Raw genomic sequence first — 18,147 nt, forward strand, 5'->3', positions numbered from 1 at the left:
CGGGCGAGAATCATCTTATGTGTAGCACGTCTCTTTGTGGGTTCACTGAATTTCACCTCTGTGCAGAAGTACTTTCTCCCTTGCTCTGTAGTGTTCTCTCCTAACCACTTCTCTGCAGTTAGTTGGCAGTCTCGTTTAACCATGGAATATAAAAATAGCAATAACCTTATCAAATGGAGGTTGCAGTGTGATTGAGCATGATTTATTAACGCTTATCAAGGCTGGTGAGGATACACTTTCATCAGTGACGTTGGGTGATCCAGCAAACCTGGAATGGATTCAAAACATTTGCTAGCAAATAGAAAATGACTTTGAAGAAATCCATTTCAGGTTTGCTGGATAAGCCAGATTCACTGATGAAGGTGTATCTTCTCCAGCCTTGGAGAGCTTTTATGAATCAGGCCCATTATCTCTTCCTCATGTCTGGTAGCTGTGCCCATGGTTATATGTGCGTCTCACCTGCTGCCACCCATTGGGATGTATATGAGTGCAGTGAGCTGTTCAGTACTATCTGTTGGCACAAGCGCACGTTTATTTATTAATAACGGGGATAAAATGTGTCTGGATATTCTTATTGCTGTATATGCTTCCTTGTTTATGTCTTGCTTCCTTCATTACACTTGAGGATTCCATTTTTATCCCAGTGTTTTGCAACTCACGTTACCTGCATCAATGTGTGAATGAGCCATGGCTACAACTCGGCTTCATGAAATGCCACTTTACCCCAGAATACCATTCCTAAAATATTTCATGGCTTCTTCTGAGGTATGTAAACCTTTTTATGATACAGTGTGGAAAAATTCCAACCCTTTCTGAAACGTATTGCTGCCTGAGTCCCCCATTGTGGAGAATCACCCCACTATATATATATATATATATATATATATATATATATGTGAACCCCAAAATGTTATATATTTCCCAGGAACATGAGGTAACGTGTTAAAAGAAATTTCCCCCTTTTTTCAGAGACTTCCTTTAACATCCTGTTCCCAATGAAATACAGCAAACATTAAGCTGGTTTTTTTTCCTTCCATACTCTTTGAAATATAGTAGAACATTTTGTTTATACAAGCACTTTATTTTCAGACTTCTGTTTTATTTATATTATTTAATATGCTATGGTTGAACTGTAATCTGGTCATATATACAAGGAGTGTGCAGTCAGTCAGTGTGGTGTCAGTCATGCACTGCTTTACGGCACAGCACGTTATCTCTCATTGGGCTACAGCAGGCATTGCAAAGGACAGCCCTGACTGTGCTATATTGCGGGGTCCTAGCAGCCTGGCCGCTTCGGCTGCGAAGAGGAGACAGCAGCAATGGCGGATTACGATACCTACGACGACCGGGCCTATAGTAGCTTCGGAGGAGGCAGAGGGTGAGAAAGCGTCGGGCATCCCATATGAGGCTTTACAGGGGCTTTTAACAGGCCGGTATTCGGTCAGCCAGCGAGGCCTGAGACGGACGATAGATGTGAGGCCCAGTGAGCGGGAGGCGGGCCGTCGTGCGGCTCTATGGTCACACCGCTCGTAGCAGCACGTGTGGCACGGCACGTACCGGGTACACCGGGGATGTGCTGCAGGCTGGGTGTATGAACCTGGCGGAAGGCGGGCCCGGTCCACAGCCTTAGAGCGGGAATACAATAAAACAATACCTTATTGTGGATTGCATGGAGCTGGCGGGCCTGTGGTGACCCCGTGAGACGAGAGCTGTGATGTTGTTGGTAATATTATTGTTGCACGATCATTGCCCGGTGTAGCTCATCACCGGGGTGACACAGGATGTGCTGACATGGAGCAAGGTTGTCACCCCTCATAGGAATCTCCCTACAGATGGTGGGAAAGGAAGGAGGACCAGATCTATGGGATTTGCCATCTTTCCTTTCTCTGCATCCTGTAGTAAGGCAGAGGGAGATTTCCCTCCCATATGAATAGCATGCAGAAGGTGAGGACTTTTTTTGTATAATTAGGCAGAATGAACCCACAAACTACATCCTGGCACATTCTATGCCATGTCTGCACAAACTCAATCGGGCCTGTTAGCAATCCTCATCTAGAACATGCACCCAGCTGTGTATGCTCTGGGCATTTCATGGTGCCGGACTGAATGGGCTGCCGCACTGGATGTTATCATTCTGCAATGGCCAATCGGAAATGCCAAAGATACCCCAAAAAGTGCAAGGTGAGGATGTTTGATGTGCTATGGGAAGAAGGGGGAGGCGCGTTTACTTTGAAGCTAAACTTTGTCATTGCACACCATTGGATTATTATACCTTACCAGCATTTATTATTAAACAGGTTTTATATATCGCCAACATATTTTGCAGCGCTGTATTGTTAGTTTCTCTATTCTTCCTATTTTTATACCCAATATCTCCTGATTGCTTCAGGTTTAGTTCAGAAATGTATGCTCCAAGGTGTTGGCATGTGTTTCATATTCCAGGAGCTTCGTGGTAGCTTGTGGTGCATTGAAATATAGAGGGAGATATAGCATTGACATCACCAAAGCATTTACCTTGAGCATTTTAACGTATTTGTTTGAAATTCTCTTTCATTCCAATGGGTCACGGACTTTTTTCTTGATGGGCTGTAACAAAACCGTCTCCTGCAGCATTTGAAAAAAGTTTAAACTCTTAAACACTCATTGATAAGAATAGGCGTTTTGGGGCATTTGGGAGGAGTTTTTTTTCTTCTTTGCTGACATATTTTGGTTTAAAACGTTGTGGTAAACTCTTAAATGCATACAAAAGCTGTATGGGCATTTATAAGCATTTAAAACTAAAGTTAGTATAGACTTGCCCTAAATGAACCCTATCTTCTGCTCTGTGGTCTCTGTTCTTTGTTGGGAGCAGCACTCCCTACAGGAGCTGCTGGCAATCTGCAGCTATAGGCAGCTATATGGTGGCTGATTGTGTAGTCACAGGTGTTTTGATTAAGATCCCCAACTTTTTGGAGCTGACAGATCACTAATCTCGCGGACTCCAGACCGTGCATGCGCAGGGAGCCATGTGTCACTCAAAGGGGAAGAAAGTTCCTCCAGAGTGACGTCATGATGCCAGTCCACAGACACAACCCGTCCACCGTCCTGAGCCTGCGATGCATATGGCAGACATGGTCCATGGCTCTGGCTGCTGTGCCCACCTTACAAAAATATGTGCTGCAGCACTGCATGGTAAGTATGATTGCACTTACAGCTTTCTCTTCGTTCCCCCTGCAAATGCACATCTGTTGACCATCTTTTGAGTGGACCTGAAAGGCAATCTATAGTTTAACTGTTCAAGAGTAAGAAGATGGCAGTGCCCATGACAGAACAGGGACTGTTAAGTGGAAAAAAAATTGTCATCAGGCAGGCATGTTTGTTGTATTGCAGAAGAAACATCGTCGGTCCCTTCTGCAATAAAGGACCTGCCTGATATAAAATTGCAAAAGTAAAAGGCTAAAGAAGGCAAGTATTAACACGGCAAGGCAACAAGTGCTTGGTCGGTGTCCTTGTTGCTGCTCTGAATATGGTTTGATGAGATGTTCGGCTTCTGGAAGATGCGGTGCCAGAAGCCGGGTGCTCGGAGGTAGTTCAAGGTTATAATTCTGTTGTGAACCTTGAGATGATTTGTTTCACAATGGATGTGACTACAGATGTTCTTAAAGCATACCTAAACTCAGAATTTTTACTTTACATAAAAGAGTAGACATCCCTCCTATTTAAAGTAAAAATGTTGTTTGTTTGTTTTTTAGGTGCAGCACAGGCCCCTTAATTCTCGATCACCTAGGCGATCAAGAATGAATGGGAGCGCAGAGCTTCCTGGCATACCTACAATCACACATCCTGTGAGTCTTGTGGCTGCTCCTTCTGCGCATGCCCGAGCCTTTTCGTCAATAGGGAAAATACTTGCTGATCTCACGCATGTGCAGTGACATTGACATGTTTTCCCCAATCTACGTTACCCAATCTCGCGCCTGCACAGTGCAAGATCGTGTAACGTAGGATGAACACTGAAGAAGAAGAGAGGAGAAGATGGCGGCACCTGGCGCTTCCTCTGCTCCAGGCCGAAGCAGATACCGGGACGATGCAGGGCCCGATGGAAGAAACTTCCTGACTGATAGACCGATCTGTGGGATTGAAGATGTTTTTTTTTGTTTTTTTTTGTTTTTACTTTAGCTATAGGGGCTAATATATTGGACATGTTTACAGTAGTGTTGTTGTGCCTTGTATGTTACTGCAACACATGGAAATGCTTCTGACACACAAAGAAATACAACAACACTGTAAGGAACATTCTTTGCCATGTATTGCTTTCCCACCAAAAAGGATCAGATTCATTGTGCTGCCATGGAAGCCCACTTAAAATAAATGGGCTGCCCTAATACTCTGTACAATAATGTGCATTTAATCCCTATTTACTGTTCGTGGATTAGGCACTGAAAAACTTATTTGCTGCTTTTTAAGAATATATAAAGTTTCTAGCTTGGCTACAGTTCCTCAGAGCAGAATTACACTTCGCTGCCTTTGCCAAGGATGCACATCATAGTTCTACATTATGGCAGATTTGTTCAAAAAGCTACATTGGTGCTTTCATCTACTTTAAACAATTGCAACAGATAATCTAATTTGTAGCTGGTATATGTGTTTCTGAGAAACTAGTTTTCTCATGTAAAAAAAAAAAAAAAAAAGTTATGAAAGTATATCTAGTTGTCCTACCGACATAAATTGGTAAATTATCTTTAGTTCACAGTCCTATATCACAACCTGCCATTGGCACCTAAGTATGAAGACTCCAAAGTTCAGATCAGATTTTAACAATCAGACTAAATATCAATGAATTTGTCCTATTTGCTGCAAACCTACAATATTGGAGCTGTTGATATTTTAAGATTTTATAAGCAGCTAGAAATCCTGTTGCACATATTTTATATTATGCAATAACCTTATGCAAATAACTTACTAAAATGTAGGTATCCATCCAAATACAAGCCGGCATGACGCTGGAAATTCTGCTGCACTGTCACAGAATACAGGCGTCTGCATGTAAATGTAGTTGTTAGCATATGTAACATTAAACAAATCTACCAGTACATCTGGGCAGATTACCCACAGAGTCATCACTGCACATTTGGAATCCAAATAGTCTGCAGAGCAACTGCTAAGTATTAAAGGTTCAGCAATATGGCAAAGCAGCTTGCTGCATGTAAATACAACATCTCAAATTGGGTTTTGTAATATTCTGTGAACTTGCCTCTCCCTCAAAATCTTCCAAGGTCAGCCAGGCCACTGCAAAGCCCATGGTAGAGATAAGGTTCGAGAGACTATGATGGTCTCCAGCATGGAGGTGGGAGGAAAGACCCTCAAATTGGTGCTATATGTGACCTGTTTGATATGACTGTGCAACATTATTTAGGAGGATCCAGCTAAAGCATTTCTATGTATTTTATATAACATAAAGTTTGTGTATATTGATGTTTTTGTATGTATTGGTATCCATATGCCATAGGTACACACAAAACCTGTAAAAATTATGGCAGACTATCCCCACCCCCACCCAAGGCACCAGCTTGTAGGGTCCTTTGCTGTTGCCAGCTTGGCCTTGTTATCTTCTAGGTTTAGTGCTATTTTAGCTATCTTGATTAGCCTGTTTCCTTTCCTTTGCTTTTTATATAAACTGCCGTAGACTGCTGTTGTATGCCAGTTTTAGTTTATATGTTTGTATGCTTGTTTTGTTATCTGATATAATTTGATAAAGTGTACATTTAGAAAATCAGTTAGATTACATTAGGCTGAGCTATGAGCCCTTTCACCCAGTTGGTTTTCTGCAGATAGGATGATGCCACATTTGACCCTGCACTGAGACCAAGCAGCATCTCCATGAATTGGATTGGGGAGCTTGATTTGTAGAGGGTTAGTGGAAGGTTACATCGGTATGATGATAGCTAAATATATCTGTATCCCTGCCAGTGCTGATAATTTGCCATGTTTATGACTTTGTTTACAAACCTCTGGCCCTGTGCTAAGTTTGTGCTATTCAAATATATGCCTTTTTTCTATTATAATAATTCATTGATAAATACACTCCAAATGTTAGTAGTAGTGCAGAAAGCATGTATGGTTTGGCAGGCCAGAGACTTCATTCTCACAAATCATTACATACCATTTTTGTTCTCTACATGTACTTTTGTATAACTTAAAAATGTGCTATGTCTTTCTCAGGCCCCGACGTGGTGATTCTGGCCCTGGTCCTCGTAAACAGAAAGAGCTTCCTACAGACCCTCCATTCACTGCATACGTGGGTAATCTTCCATTCAATACTGTACAAGGAGACATAGATGCCATCTTTAAAGAACTGAATGTGAGGAGTGTTCGACTTGTCAGGGACAAGGAGACAGATAAGTTCAAAGGTAACCATTTGCTTCCTTTATACTTTTTCACAGGTATAAAAAAAAGTATTGTTTTGTAGCATTCCTTATTATTCAGTGGTAATCATTTTGTGTCTCGGTGTGAAACTGAGAAATACATTTTCCTAATATTTTTAAGATGTAGTTCAATTTAAGTTGACCATTGAAGTGTAGTTCCTGCATAAAGCAAAAGTATAGGACTTGGGGATTAAAGGATGTCATTCCTAAACTTTTTCAGTCAAAATGTTTCTTCGGTCTGTGTACATAGAATCATGCATAATTAGCTTGGTTTGCTGTCTGCCAGGCTAAAGCTGTGTACACACATTAGATTTTTGTCGCTGGAAGCTCACATAATAGTTTCTAGTGACAGATGAACGAGCGAGCATTGTACATAGTGCCCGTTCTCTTCCATGGCCGCTGTTCACATGTCAGATCCTTGCCCAAGACAAGAAAGACTGTTCATTGCAGGCGATAATTATCTCACGTGTACATACACATCTAAGATGACTCTATATGGGAGGCCAAGTTTATTTAAGGTACCTAAACTATTTAAAGTTTAAGGCTTAGTCTACATGGACGTTTTCCCCAGCGTTTAACCTGAGGTTTTAAAGCCCACATTTGAAATCCCCATGCATTCCAATGGGCTAATCTACACCAGGACATTTTGCTTGAGGCACGTTTATGAGCTTTATCTTAAACGTTGCTTTTAACGTTTAAAAAAAATTAAACTGCTGGGTTAAAGCTGGAAACCGCCTACAAACGCGGGTAAACGCTTTCATTGACTTTAATTGGATGTTTTCCCGCTTTTTGGGCGTTTTTAAGCACTTAAAACGAAAATGCGTTAAAAACACGGGAAAGCGACGTAGGCGTTTTAAAGGCAAGCTTTAAAACACTAATAACTGTGTTTAAAAACGCATATAAACCCAATAGGAACGTTAAGATGTGTATTTAAAAACATCCGTGTAGACCCAGCCTAAAAGTGCACGTGGTAAAAAAATTATATTGTTTTGGCAAGTCGGTGACGTTCTGCAGTGTGCTATATAAAGGCAACACTTCTCATTTACCAGCTAGTTTGCCAAATAGACTGTATAATGATCTTCAAAAAATCGCTCTGTACTGCGCAGATAGAAAACTTCAGTCACATTTATCCCAAACATACCGCCTAAATATTTGTCTACAAATGTACCTGAACATATCATATCCTCTTTGTATTGATTCCTTGTATTTGAAATATATATATTTTATTCCTAGTGCTTGTTCAATGTATTCTCTGGTTCAAAACTTTAGGAAAAAGTAAAGTGACAGGCATTGATTGTTGCATTCAACAAAATAAATTGTATCTGTAAAGTTTCTTTTTGTATTGTTATAATGTATAAATACAGCTACAATACCTTGAAATAATGTATCAAAATGGGAGCTTATTCTTATACCTACAAAATGTGTATACTACACCATTTTAATATGATTTTCAGTTCTGTATCCAGAAAGTGGCCCATGATCATGTACATTGGTATCCCTATTGTTAACATCTCATAGCCTGGTCAGTTGTGGCTGATCATCATAGTATTGTGATCACACCAGTTATGATGAAGTTGGTATCGTGTTCATGTACTAATAACTGCATCTGGCATCCTTTTCACGACTGCTACCCTACTTTCTTTGTTGCTAGGTAAAAAGAAATCATAATAGGGACATATTCTAAGATGTACACCCTTTTGTTGATCATTATATTCTAATGACTTTTTCTTTCCTTACTCAGGATTTTGTTATGTAGAATTTGATGATCTGGAATCCCTAAAGGAAGCTTTGACATATGATGGCGCAGTAAGTATTATTTCTTTTGTGTTTTGTTTTTTCTTCTGGTGTTGGTTACATTAATCTCCCCTCCTCCCTTTTTTTTTTTTTTTTTTTTTTTTTTTTTTTTTTCTGTCTTCCTCCTCTTTTAGCTTTTAGGTGACCGTTCCTTGAGAGTGGATATAGCAGAGGGCAGAAAACAAGATAAAGGTGGCTTTGGTTTCAGGAAAGGAGGGTCAGATGAAAGAGGTAATGTGTTATTGTTAATCTAAGTTCTTCTTAATTTTCTTTTTTTCTTGCTGACTTGACATTGTACTTTCGAAAAACTTTGCTTACGACATTTGAAATCAAATAGTAGTGTCCCCCTGTAAGTTGTACTTGTAGAGGAAAAAACTATACATTGTTTTTATGCATATTTTTCCTAATATAGAGGATATATAATAGAGGAATTTTTTAAATAAATTGAATTTAAAATTTTGTTTAGTTCAGTAAATTAAAATTGCCATATGTGATCAGGTAAAAGCAAGCAGTGAAACAGATTTGAATGAACATCCTTTCCCTTCATAACGAAAAGGTCAGCACCTCAACTAAAATAGAGGGTTTTATTTTACTGCAGATTAGCAATTACCAGAGCATGTTTTGATGAGAATAATGCATGCCCTTATTTAGGCTTTTTTGCAGTAAAATCTATACTTAATGCATTTTTTTGTACTTATTGGTCCCAGCTCTGGTCACTCACCCTGGAGACCATAGGGTTAGAGCTATTTGTCTGAAATGGACATGTCATTTGTTCATTCCTGGCTAGTGAAACCTTGCAGACTAATCTTCTTGATGCATCCGCAGACCATTTTTCAATGTTACATAGGTCAGTTTGAAAAAAGACATAAGTCCATCAAGTTCAACCACTAGGGAAATAAACATATCCCAGGCAAAAAAAATCCTGGTACAATTTGCTTCAAAAGGGGGAAAAAATCCTTCCTGATTCCATGAGGCAGTCAGATGTTCCCTGGATCAACAGTCTCTGTTATCTTTACTTTAAATCATTAATTACCCAGGTATATTCTGTGCTTCTAGAAAGCATCCAGCTTTTTCATAAAGCAATCTATAGTACTTGCTACTACTTCCCGAGGCAGCTTATTTCACATTTTCACAGACCTTACTGTGAAGAATCCCTTCCTTATGTGGAGAATAAACTTCTGTTACTCCAGACACAGAGTACCCCATTGTCCTTTGTAATGCCCTTAAAGTAATTGTGAAGAGAGTTCTCTATATGGACCGTTTATATATTTATACAGGGTGATCATATCCCCCCCCCCATACGTCTCTTCTCAGGAGAATAGATTCAGTTCAGCTAATCTCTCCTCATAGCTAAGCTCCTCCATTACTTTTATTAGCTTAGATGCCCATCTCTGCACTCTCTCCAATTTCACAATGTCCTTTTTGTGAACTGGTGCCCAAAACTAGACTGCATATTGTCTTTAATATACAGCTTTTCATAAAAATTTTAACTAAACCAAATTAGGTTTACCACCACATCTGACTTTTTGAGGTATTGCATAGGAAGAGGAGGTATAGGAACTGCAGCTATGCTTTTCTGTACTGTATGTTTTTTGGTTTCTTTCCCTCAATAGTATTAATACATCAGTAGGGAAGTAAATCGATTTGACAGTGCATCATCGCAAGCTTTCCTCTGAGAACTGGTTTACAAACTTCCTTCATGGTTCCTAAAATGACAGAATATTTTACTTTTAAATGGTTATTTGCTTAAGGAGGGTTATTTTATCAAGGTTTTGTGATCATGTTTGAATGTGCATTAGAGTAATCGAAAAGTGAATTCTGTAACCTTTTCTTTGCAGTTGAAGCTTTTGGTGTTTTTTTTTCCCTTTTTTTTTTTTTTATTATCTAACTGTTCTTTCTTACTTGTTGGCTAACTGATGCAGTTGGGATTTGGCCTCTAATTCTGCACTAAAAAAAATAAACCAAAATAATGTTCCTTTTCAGCATTAGATTTCATTCCGATATTGCCTTGTTTTTTCAGGACCTGATAGTTACGGCTCTAGAGGTGCTCCAAAAGATGACTTCAACTCTGGTAAAGGATGCATTTGTACTTGCTGACAACCTTTATGGGTATCACTATGGTGGAAAAACTCTTTTAGCACTGACTTTCATGTCTAATGTCACATGTTTTTTTTCCTATATTTACTGTTTTTCCTTTAGTGGGTTTTTTTATATTCACTTCTATGTCTTAAAAAACAAAAAAAAAAAATAGGTAGTGTCAAAACGATAACTTTAAGCCCTATTCTTCTAACTGAGAATAATAGTTCTCCACTTTATTATGCACTTCTATTGCAGTTAATGGTCAACATAATATTGAGTATTTTGATTCTGTAAAGGCAGTACACAATAAATGTATAACAAATAACACATCCTCATCCCCTTTTCCACCAAAATATAGATACATATTATGGCGATTTTGTAATTTATGAATTTACTTAGTTAGTAACTGAATTTGAGACATGTTTAGACTGCCATACAGTATCCTTTAGCATACCTTGCTTCACCTGATCAAACAAGTGTCAAGAGAATTGTGAATGTCATTGACCTAATTTACATTATTTTTATAGTATTTTTCCTACGTGTAATCTTGATCCAAAGCCTTTAGTACACATGAATCATGGGCCTAAATGAGGAGTTTTGTTTTTTGGCTTTTTTCCCCACCTTTGTTACTTTATACTTTTTTTTATCTTCTAAATCTTCAACATTTCTCCACTTCATATCAGCTGTATGTGGCCATAGTCTTACAACAGCATCAGCTGTGAACATGTAACTGCTACAGTGGGCTTTATTTTGTTTCAAAGCTAAACCCCAGACAAATGGCTAAATATGCAGGAAAATACATGTATGGCAGTTCTACCCCTCAAAAGATTTGCATTTCTTCTCATAGAGCTCTGCTATGCAATGAAGCTAGCCCAATGCTGTTGAGCAACACAGTTAAACCATCTCCTAGAAGCTAGCCTTTGATTGTGGACAATGAAGGAGCAGCAGACAACTAAAGTCTGTGACTAATCTCTGCCCTCTCCTTCTGTCAATAGGTTTACTGTCAGCTAATGGATCCTTATCCAAGTGGCTACTTATAATCAGAATGTTGCTGTACAGGCAAAAATTCAGTTGCATCCGCTTTTTTTTTTTTTATGGAGTTTGGCTTTAATTTTGTGGTCTTTTGTACACTTTTGTTCTTGGGTTTGGTTTATATTTCACATTATGCCAACAATACAACTTGAGGTTTTGTTTAATACAATTTGAACCATTCTTTGGTGAAAGCTTGCTAGATTTATAACAAACCTATTTGTTTGGTATTTGCTGCCCTTACTGATTGTAAAAAGTCATACAATATGCTTTTATTCTGGGAATTTGAATGGCAAAGTCAACTTTTTATGCATTTTTTTAATAGGAGCCTCACAGAAGTTTTTCCCTGTGACAGCAGTAGTTTAGTATGTATTCTACAAGCTGTGTCGAGATTGAGTTGTGAAGCTTCAACTGGCTATGAATTGTTTTTTTGTATTCTTATTTCCTTTTGCTTTGTATAGGCTATAAGGATGATGACTTTTTAGGAGGCAGAGGAAGAGGTGGAGGAGGTGGAGGAGCAGGAGGTCGCAGTGCACCTGGTGACAGACGAGGGCCTCCACCTCCAGGACCTGGTCGTTACAGAGAAGGACCACGACCTGGTGGCATGGACTTCAGAGAACCCACAGAAGGTTGGAAAGAAAACACTATTTAATTAACTATGTTCTTATAGGACTATTTATGAAGTGAGGCTAAAATCATACTGTGCCCCTACTTGGGTGTGTGCTTTAAAAATTACTTTTTTTGTTTAGGTACTATAGGCTACTATATAAAGAATACTTTGACAAACACTGTAGGTTTCCCACCTCATCCCACATGTTAAAATTGTTAGTTCATGCAAATCTAAAATGAACCGGCCAGAATTAGAGCCTGGTCAAGACTGTCCACCATGTGATCAGCTTCTCTACCCATCTCTGGTGTTAGGCAGATCCTGCAGGCTGACAGTCCAGCTATTGATTTTTAACAGACCTTAAGCAGGGAATGGTAAAGTATTCCATGATGTATAGATTACTGCTATGGGGAATGCACACATAGAGAAGGTATTAGTGAATTTATATGGAATGCTTTAAAATGTTGCATGCTTACATTTCAACTTTTGTTATGGTACCTAGTCTCTTCCCATCCAACCTTTTATGAAACTTCTAGCTAATTTGTAAGTGTTTTCTTCAAGTAAATGGTGGCAAGACATACCATATTTTACTCATTGTGATCCAATGATGCTAAAAGTTCAGAAAATATCAATCTATTCTGTAGTAAAGGCTGTCCTTTTACAGCTACCTGAAGGTTATACCAATGAGTTGAACTTCTGTGACCTATTTTATTCTAACAGAAGAGAGAGCACAGAGGCCACGACTTCAACTTAAACCAAGGACGGTTGGAACTCCCCTCAATCAAGTAGCCAATCCACACTCTGCAATCTTTGGTGGAGCCAAACCCAGAGAAGAAGCTGCACCAAAGGAAAAGGATTGAGCTGGAGGTTGGGAGGGACAGAGGAGAGAGTAAGCTGGTCACTCTGGATCATCAACCCCGCAGTTACCATTCCTGCCTCCTGACGTTCACTCCTCATTTCCCTCCTGTCTGAAACTGAACACTGAGCTTGTGAATGCATGTCAGCTGTTAACAAGTGGTTTTTAGTACGTTCTCTGCTTTTCTGTATCTAGTACCTGCATTGTGCTGTTTCCACCTCTATTCCTCTTGCTGTCTGCAGGATTCCATCCTGCAGGGAAGAACTCCTCCTGAAAAATGAAATTAATTTTGGACTTGAAATGAATTGCAATTTCTTCAGTACATCTTCCTTTTTCTGTTAAGTTTGGGGGCACATGTGTTATTCTGCTAACACTTGAAATTGCTGCCCCTGAATTACTTAGTGCTTTGCTTCACTTCTAACCTGCATGTTTCGTTCTGTATTGCCAAGACTCTGTGAAATGGTAGAACCTGGCATGTTTATATGCCACAGATTAAAAAACCCACCACCTGGTATGTTGTAATCTTGACATGGCTAGGTTTTTTGGCGTTAAAGCCTTTACCACAAACACCTCCCTATTACTCCCTATGTACACAGTGTACTATACACTTTTCCATGTGGAGAAGATTTGTCTAAATATCTTCATTTTTTTTATTTAACTTGATAAATAGAATTTACTTATATGGCTTAATCTATCACTTGTGTCTAATTTTACTCTGAAATGTGTCTCTCAATTAAATTGACACCGTGCTGTATTGTGCAAATTATGTCTAAAATCAACAAAGGCGATTTATGACTTGGGTAAGAATAGTAAAGGAGTAAAGCACTAAAATTTTTCATAGGAAGTATTTTATGTTGCTGCTACTTAAGACTTTCTAGCATATAAAAATAAAACATTTTTTTTTTATAGCTCTTCAAATGAAATAGGATGAATTCAGCCTTAAGTATACTGCATTTTCTGCAGTTGGTCACTCTTACTTTTGAAGTGCATGCGGCACATTTCCAGGTCTTTACATGCTCTGATTACTTTTTTTGATGTGGTCTTTGTGTCAGATCTAATTAAACATTTGTGCTAGCTCTGTTTGGGCAACCTTCATAGCGATATGCATTCTGTACCCTTGTTGCTTGAGCTCTTGTTTGCACAAGCTTTAAGTTAGACCTAAATTTCATAAGTTGTAGCAAAGTTTCTGCTCCCTTCCCAGTTGAAGCATAAAGCATGAGTTTTTAGTGCCTGCCAAGCACCCCCTGGTTTTGGGAGTGTAATAGTCAGCTCAGGTACATGAGCACTCAAGAATCCTTTGCTGTACACTGTGTCATGCTGCTATAAATATTGCCTGGCAGGCTTTTATCCTTCCAATGCTGTGGAGTGTTTAAAGGCCAGGTGAAACACTACCTGAAGTTGTGCAGGCTTTTGCTTTTGGTGCCTACGCAAGGAAGGCCTGAGAGCAATTTCTTCCTTTTAGAGTATGAAGTGTTTGCTTTGTTTTTTTTGTTTTTTTTAACCAGCAACTTTACCTGTAAATGGTAGCTTCCTAATATCGAGTTAGAAATTGTGGCAGAGTTTAAGATAAGCATATATTGAAATATGTACTCTCTTCACTGGCAGCTGGAACAGTGAAAAATTGTACTGATAGAGGAGTTGAAACCAGTATTAAAATAAAAAGGCAAATAACATTTTACCTCCAGTGTCTCTGCAAACCTGTTCTCCTCTTCACTCTCCTTTCTTTTTCTCCATACATGCTCAGTGCTGATAAGAACCATTTGTCTAACAATAGTATATAAAATAAGACATGCTTTGTTTGGTATTTTAAAAATAAGAAACATCCCCTCAGATTTGATCTAGATTTTTTTTTCCATCTGCTATGTGGGAAAGCTTAAGACAGAACAAACCGACAACTTTACAACTGGTCTTTGACTTTTTTTTAAATGACAATTCCAAACACTCTACACATTCTGCTTCATGACAGAAAGTACATATATGGACATGGTATTTTGTGGAAGATCTTTTAAATAAAAGAAAACCTTCATGAAATAGTCTGTGATTTCACATTTGTCTCATGCGTGTATAGCTATGTTAGTTTTAATATAAGTAAATGTAACAAGATGCTTTTGATTTAATTTTTAGTTGCTCAGAGGCCTATATTGATAAAAGAATTGCACACTCTGACTTTAAAAAAAAAATGTTAGATGTCTGTCCTACGTAAAGAAGAAAAAAACAATTCTGAGAAGGCACTCCCCCCTAAAGGAACAACTTATATGCCTTCTGCAATAACCCAAACTTTCCTGCTTGTTCGCAATTCTTTCTATACAGGGCTGTACATGTAAGAAGCCCAAACTTGAAAGAGGACCAGGGGAAAATGCTGATTCTGAATTGTGAACAGACAAATCTGTTTTGTTTTTTTGTTTTTTTATTGCAGAAGAGACATTTCCTGTTTGCAATAAAGAACCTGCTTGTAGCAAAACTTTATTCCCACTGTAAAGTAAAACTAGATTCTGGTTGGGTTTTTTTCTTTAGCAAGTGCTGGTTTCTGTCTTGATTTCTGCTTCTTCCAAGCCCCACAACAGTCCTCTTTGGTCAGTGCATAAAGAAAATGGAGACGCTGTAAGGAGCATTAAGCAATGTCTCTTTGCCAAGTGAGACCTGCCATGTTGCACAACTCTAATCCACTCCAACATGGAACATGGCAATGTGTTCACTGTTATCAAGTGTCTCCAGATATCAATTCAGTAGAGCACCTAGGGATGGGGTGATACAAGAAATTCACATTATAGATGTGCAGTTAACAAATCTTTAGCAACTGTGTGATGCTGTCATGTCAACCTGAATCAAAATCCTTGCATGTGTTCAGCACCATGAATCTTGAATCTATGCCACAAATAAGCTTTACTGAAGGCAAATGTTAGTCCAAACCTGTACTAGGAAGGGGTACCTCATAAAGTTAGAATTTTGTAGAACACTGAAGTATGTAAAAACATACTTGCTGGTAGATGTGCACAGGTCACAAATGACTGGCTTCATCATTCCCTAAGCACAGTTAGACTCACAGTTAAACTCAAAAATAGCATTTTCAAACTTTATACCAGTTCAAAATTATTCGAAAATGTGGAAAATATTAACAGTAAAGAAAAACATTGATGATCCTGAAACTTGTGACTAGTACAGGAAAAAGAAACAAACTTGTGCCATAAGCAAAGACTAAGCAGGAAAATGCATTTTAACAAATGTGTTTTTTTCACATAAAGAGGTGTGAATGGACCAAAAAAGTCCAGCAAAAATGCTATAGGGGCATCACTTTTAGGAGTGTCTATGTTTTGTTTTGCCTGAGATTTTTATTCTAGTACATTGCTAGGAGCTGAGCAGTGTTCAAGTTTACCGCTAGTTTTAAGTTATGGTTATTAATGGTTCTTTAAATTCTAAGTGAAAGTAAACGGACTTCAGTAGCATCACGCTTTCCAGAGCAGAGCAGTTCATCCTCAAAATTAGGACCATAAACACTGTAAAAGGAGTTCAGTGATTTCCTTCTAGTCTTCTAAACTTTAATGTAATTACATAGAAGGTTCTTTGGAAAGGGACCAGGGCGAACCAAGCTTTTAGGAGAACAACTTGAATCAATCCAGTCACCTGGCCACAGGTTTGGTTTAATCTAGGAATCAATATTATTGATTTGTGTTTGTAACTAAAACAATGTGAGGCTGCTGCCACAGCCCCTGATCCTCAACATTTGTACCTATAGATGTAGTTTCCCATTTTTTTTAGTCACTTCAGTAATGGTTGAGAAAAACACATTTACAGAAGAAAACCTCCCAACCACAACCCGATGCATAACAGTATGCACAATATGAAGATAGAACTAGTATATTAAAATGCTGCTACTTTTTTTAACTTTTTTGTTTTTTTCGGAGGACAAAGAATTAAACTGTAAAAAAAAAACAAAATCAGAGATTCAGCATTCAAACAAAAGAATTGTCAATTACAGTGGTTAGAAAAACAAGGTGAGAATAAACTGTAAGAATTATGATTGGTTTAACAAATAATTGGGTATTGGTGGCTCCAGTTGGGTCTAACACATTTAATAAAATTAGGGGCTTTCGACTTGACATGCCTGGCATGTGCCTCCTCTGGTCATGTTAACTGGGATAGAGAAATTTCCATCAATTACAAATTTTGTACCTGGTTCATTTTAAATAAAGAAGCAAAAATATGTCAGAATGCCCATCTATCCAAAATGGCGTTCAAGAGAGGCCATTCTATCCTTCCAAACGCCTTCTCTGTGCCTAAGCCTAGGAAGCCTTTGATAACCTAGATCTAGCCACCGCTACCATTGCAGCTATTGCTGTTCAAACTCCTACTGTTGAATGTCTCCCCTGCACAAAACCTAATTGGTGGGTAGTTGGTATACAGGGCAGGAATAATTGCAGTTGATTGGTCATCAAGTTGGTCACTATTTTGTATCAACAATTGAGAAGGGAGACAGGTCTATAAGATGTTACTAAGGTGGGGTCTACTCTCCTTTGGTATTAAAGTAGTGTGTGCCTCATTAAAGGCCAGGAATGGGACATTATGAATTAAAATAGCGTTATATACTTGTAACAGTGCCAGTTCATCCATTAATACTGTTTTGTGACTAGCCATTGTATTGATGGTTCTCAAGACCTCCAAGCTAGTAACAGGCTATTTTCTATTTAATGACTAATAAAACATCCAAAAATCTAATCAGAATATCATAAAGTTTAAGTTTTACATCTTCTGTGATCATCTGTGATGTCACTAGTAATGTCCAAAATATTTTCCAGGTTGTGGAAGTCTCTTCTTTGTTTTATTGCTCATATAGCCTGCCATCTTCAGTAGGACTAGACCAGTGTTTCTCAACATCTTTAACATAGTGAACCCCTGAAATAACATTCAGGTCTTTAGGGATCCTCTGCTAGAATTTTTATATCCACAACTCACAGTACATTAGTGTGGGGGTCCGTGGGAGGAATGGCTTCTACAGTGCTGGCTATTGGGAACAATGTCATCCTTACAGATGGCCAAAAAGATCATTGGTGTCAGGTGACCTGAGAGTCACAAACATTGCTTAAAGAAACTCAAACATCCTCTGAAGGAACCCTGGTTGAAAAAAACTGGATTAGACCATTTGATGTGTATGATCAACCCAGGAGTAGTCCGTAGTATTCATCTTTGTGCACAGATTTATACAAAAGGTGCTGCTGTTGGATAGGCTGAGCTTTTGGTACTATTCTTAGCGGGGGATGCAAGTGATGTTAGTGATGGTCAGAGGCATGCAACATGACTGCCTTGCAAGTCGGGGCAAACCAGTGCTGCCGCCTTTGGTAGGCTAAAGGGTTGATGATACTGATCTTGATGGAAAGAAATGCCAG

At 38.7% G+C, this 18,147-nt stretch overlaps 1 protein-coding gene across 3 annotated transcripts; it reads left to right on the top strand.

The window, feature by feature from the left end:
• Positions 1-1,221: 1,221 nt before the first annotated feature.
• EIF4H (eukaryotic translation initiation factor 4H) lies at positions 1,222-14,797 on the top strand. Of its 3 annotated transcripts, none has more exons than XM_072415734.1 (7): positions 1,222-1,378; positions 6,199-6,386; positions 8,143-8,207; positions 8,330-8,426; positions 10,216-10,266; positions 11,765-11,932; positions 12,631-14,797. In XM_072415734.1, exons 1-7 carry the CDS (start codon positions 1,320-1,322, stop codon positions 12,768-12,770), a joined length of 768 nt encoding a protein of 255 aa, XP_072271835.1. In that variant the 5' UTR covers positions 1,222-1,319; the 3' UTR covers positions 12,771-14,797. The 3 variants fall into 3 exon arrangements, with proteins under 3 accessions (XP_072271835.1, XP_072271825.1, XP_072271820.1); XM_072415719.1 differs by lacking the exon at positions 1,222-1,378 and adding an exon at positions 1,451-2,181; XM_072415724.1 differs by lacking the exons at positions 1,222-1,378; positions 10,216-10,266 and adding an exon at positions 1,446-2,181.
• Positions 14,798-18,147: the final 3,350 nt, after the last annotated feature.

The sequence above is a fragment of the Pyxicephalus adspersus genome, chromosome 1 (genome assembly GCF_032062135.1).
Source record: "Pyxicephalus adspersus chromosome 1, UCB_Pads_2.0, whole genome shotgun sequence".
Taxonomy (NCBI): Eukaryota; Metazoa; Chordata; class Amphibia; order Anura; family Pyxicephalidae; genus Pyxicephalus; species Pyxicephalus adspersus.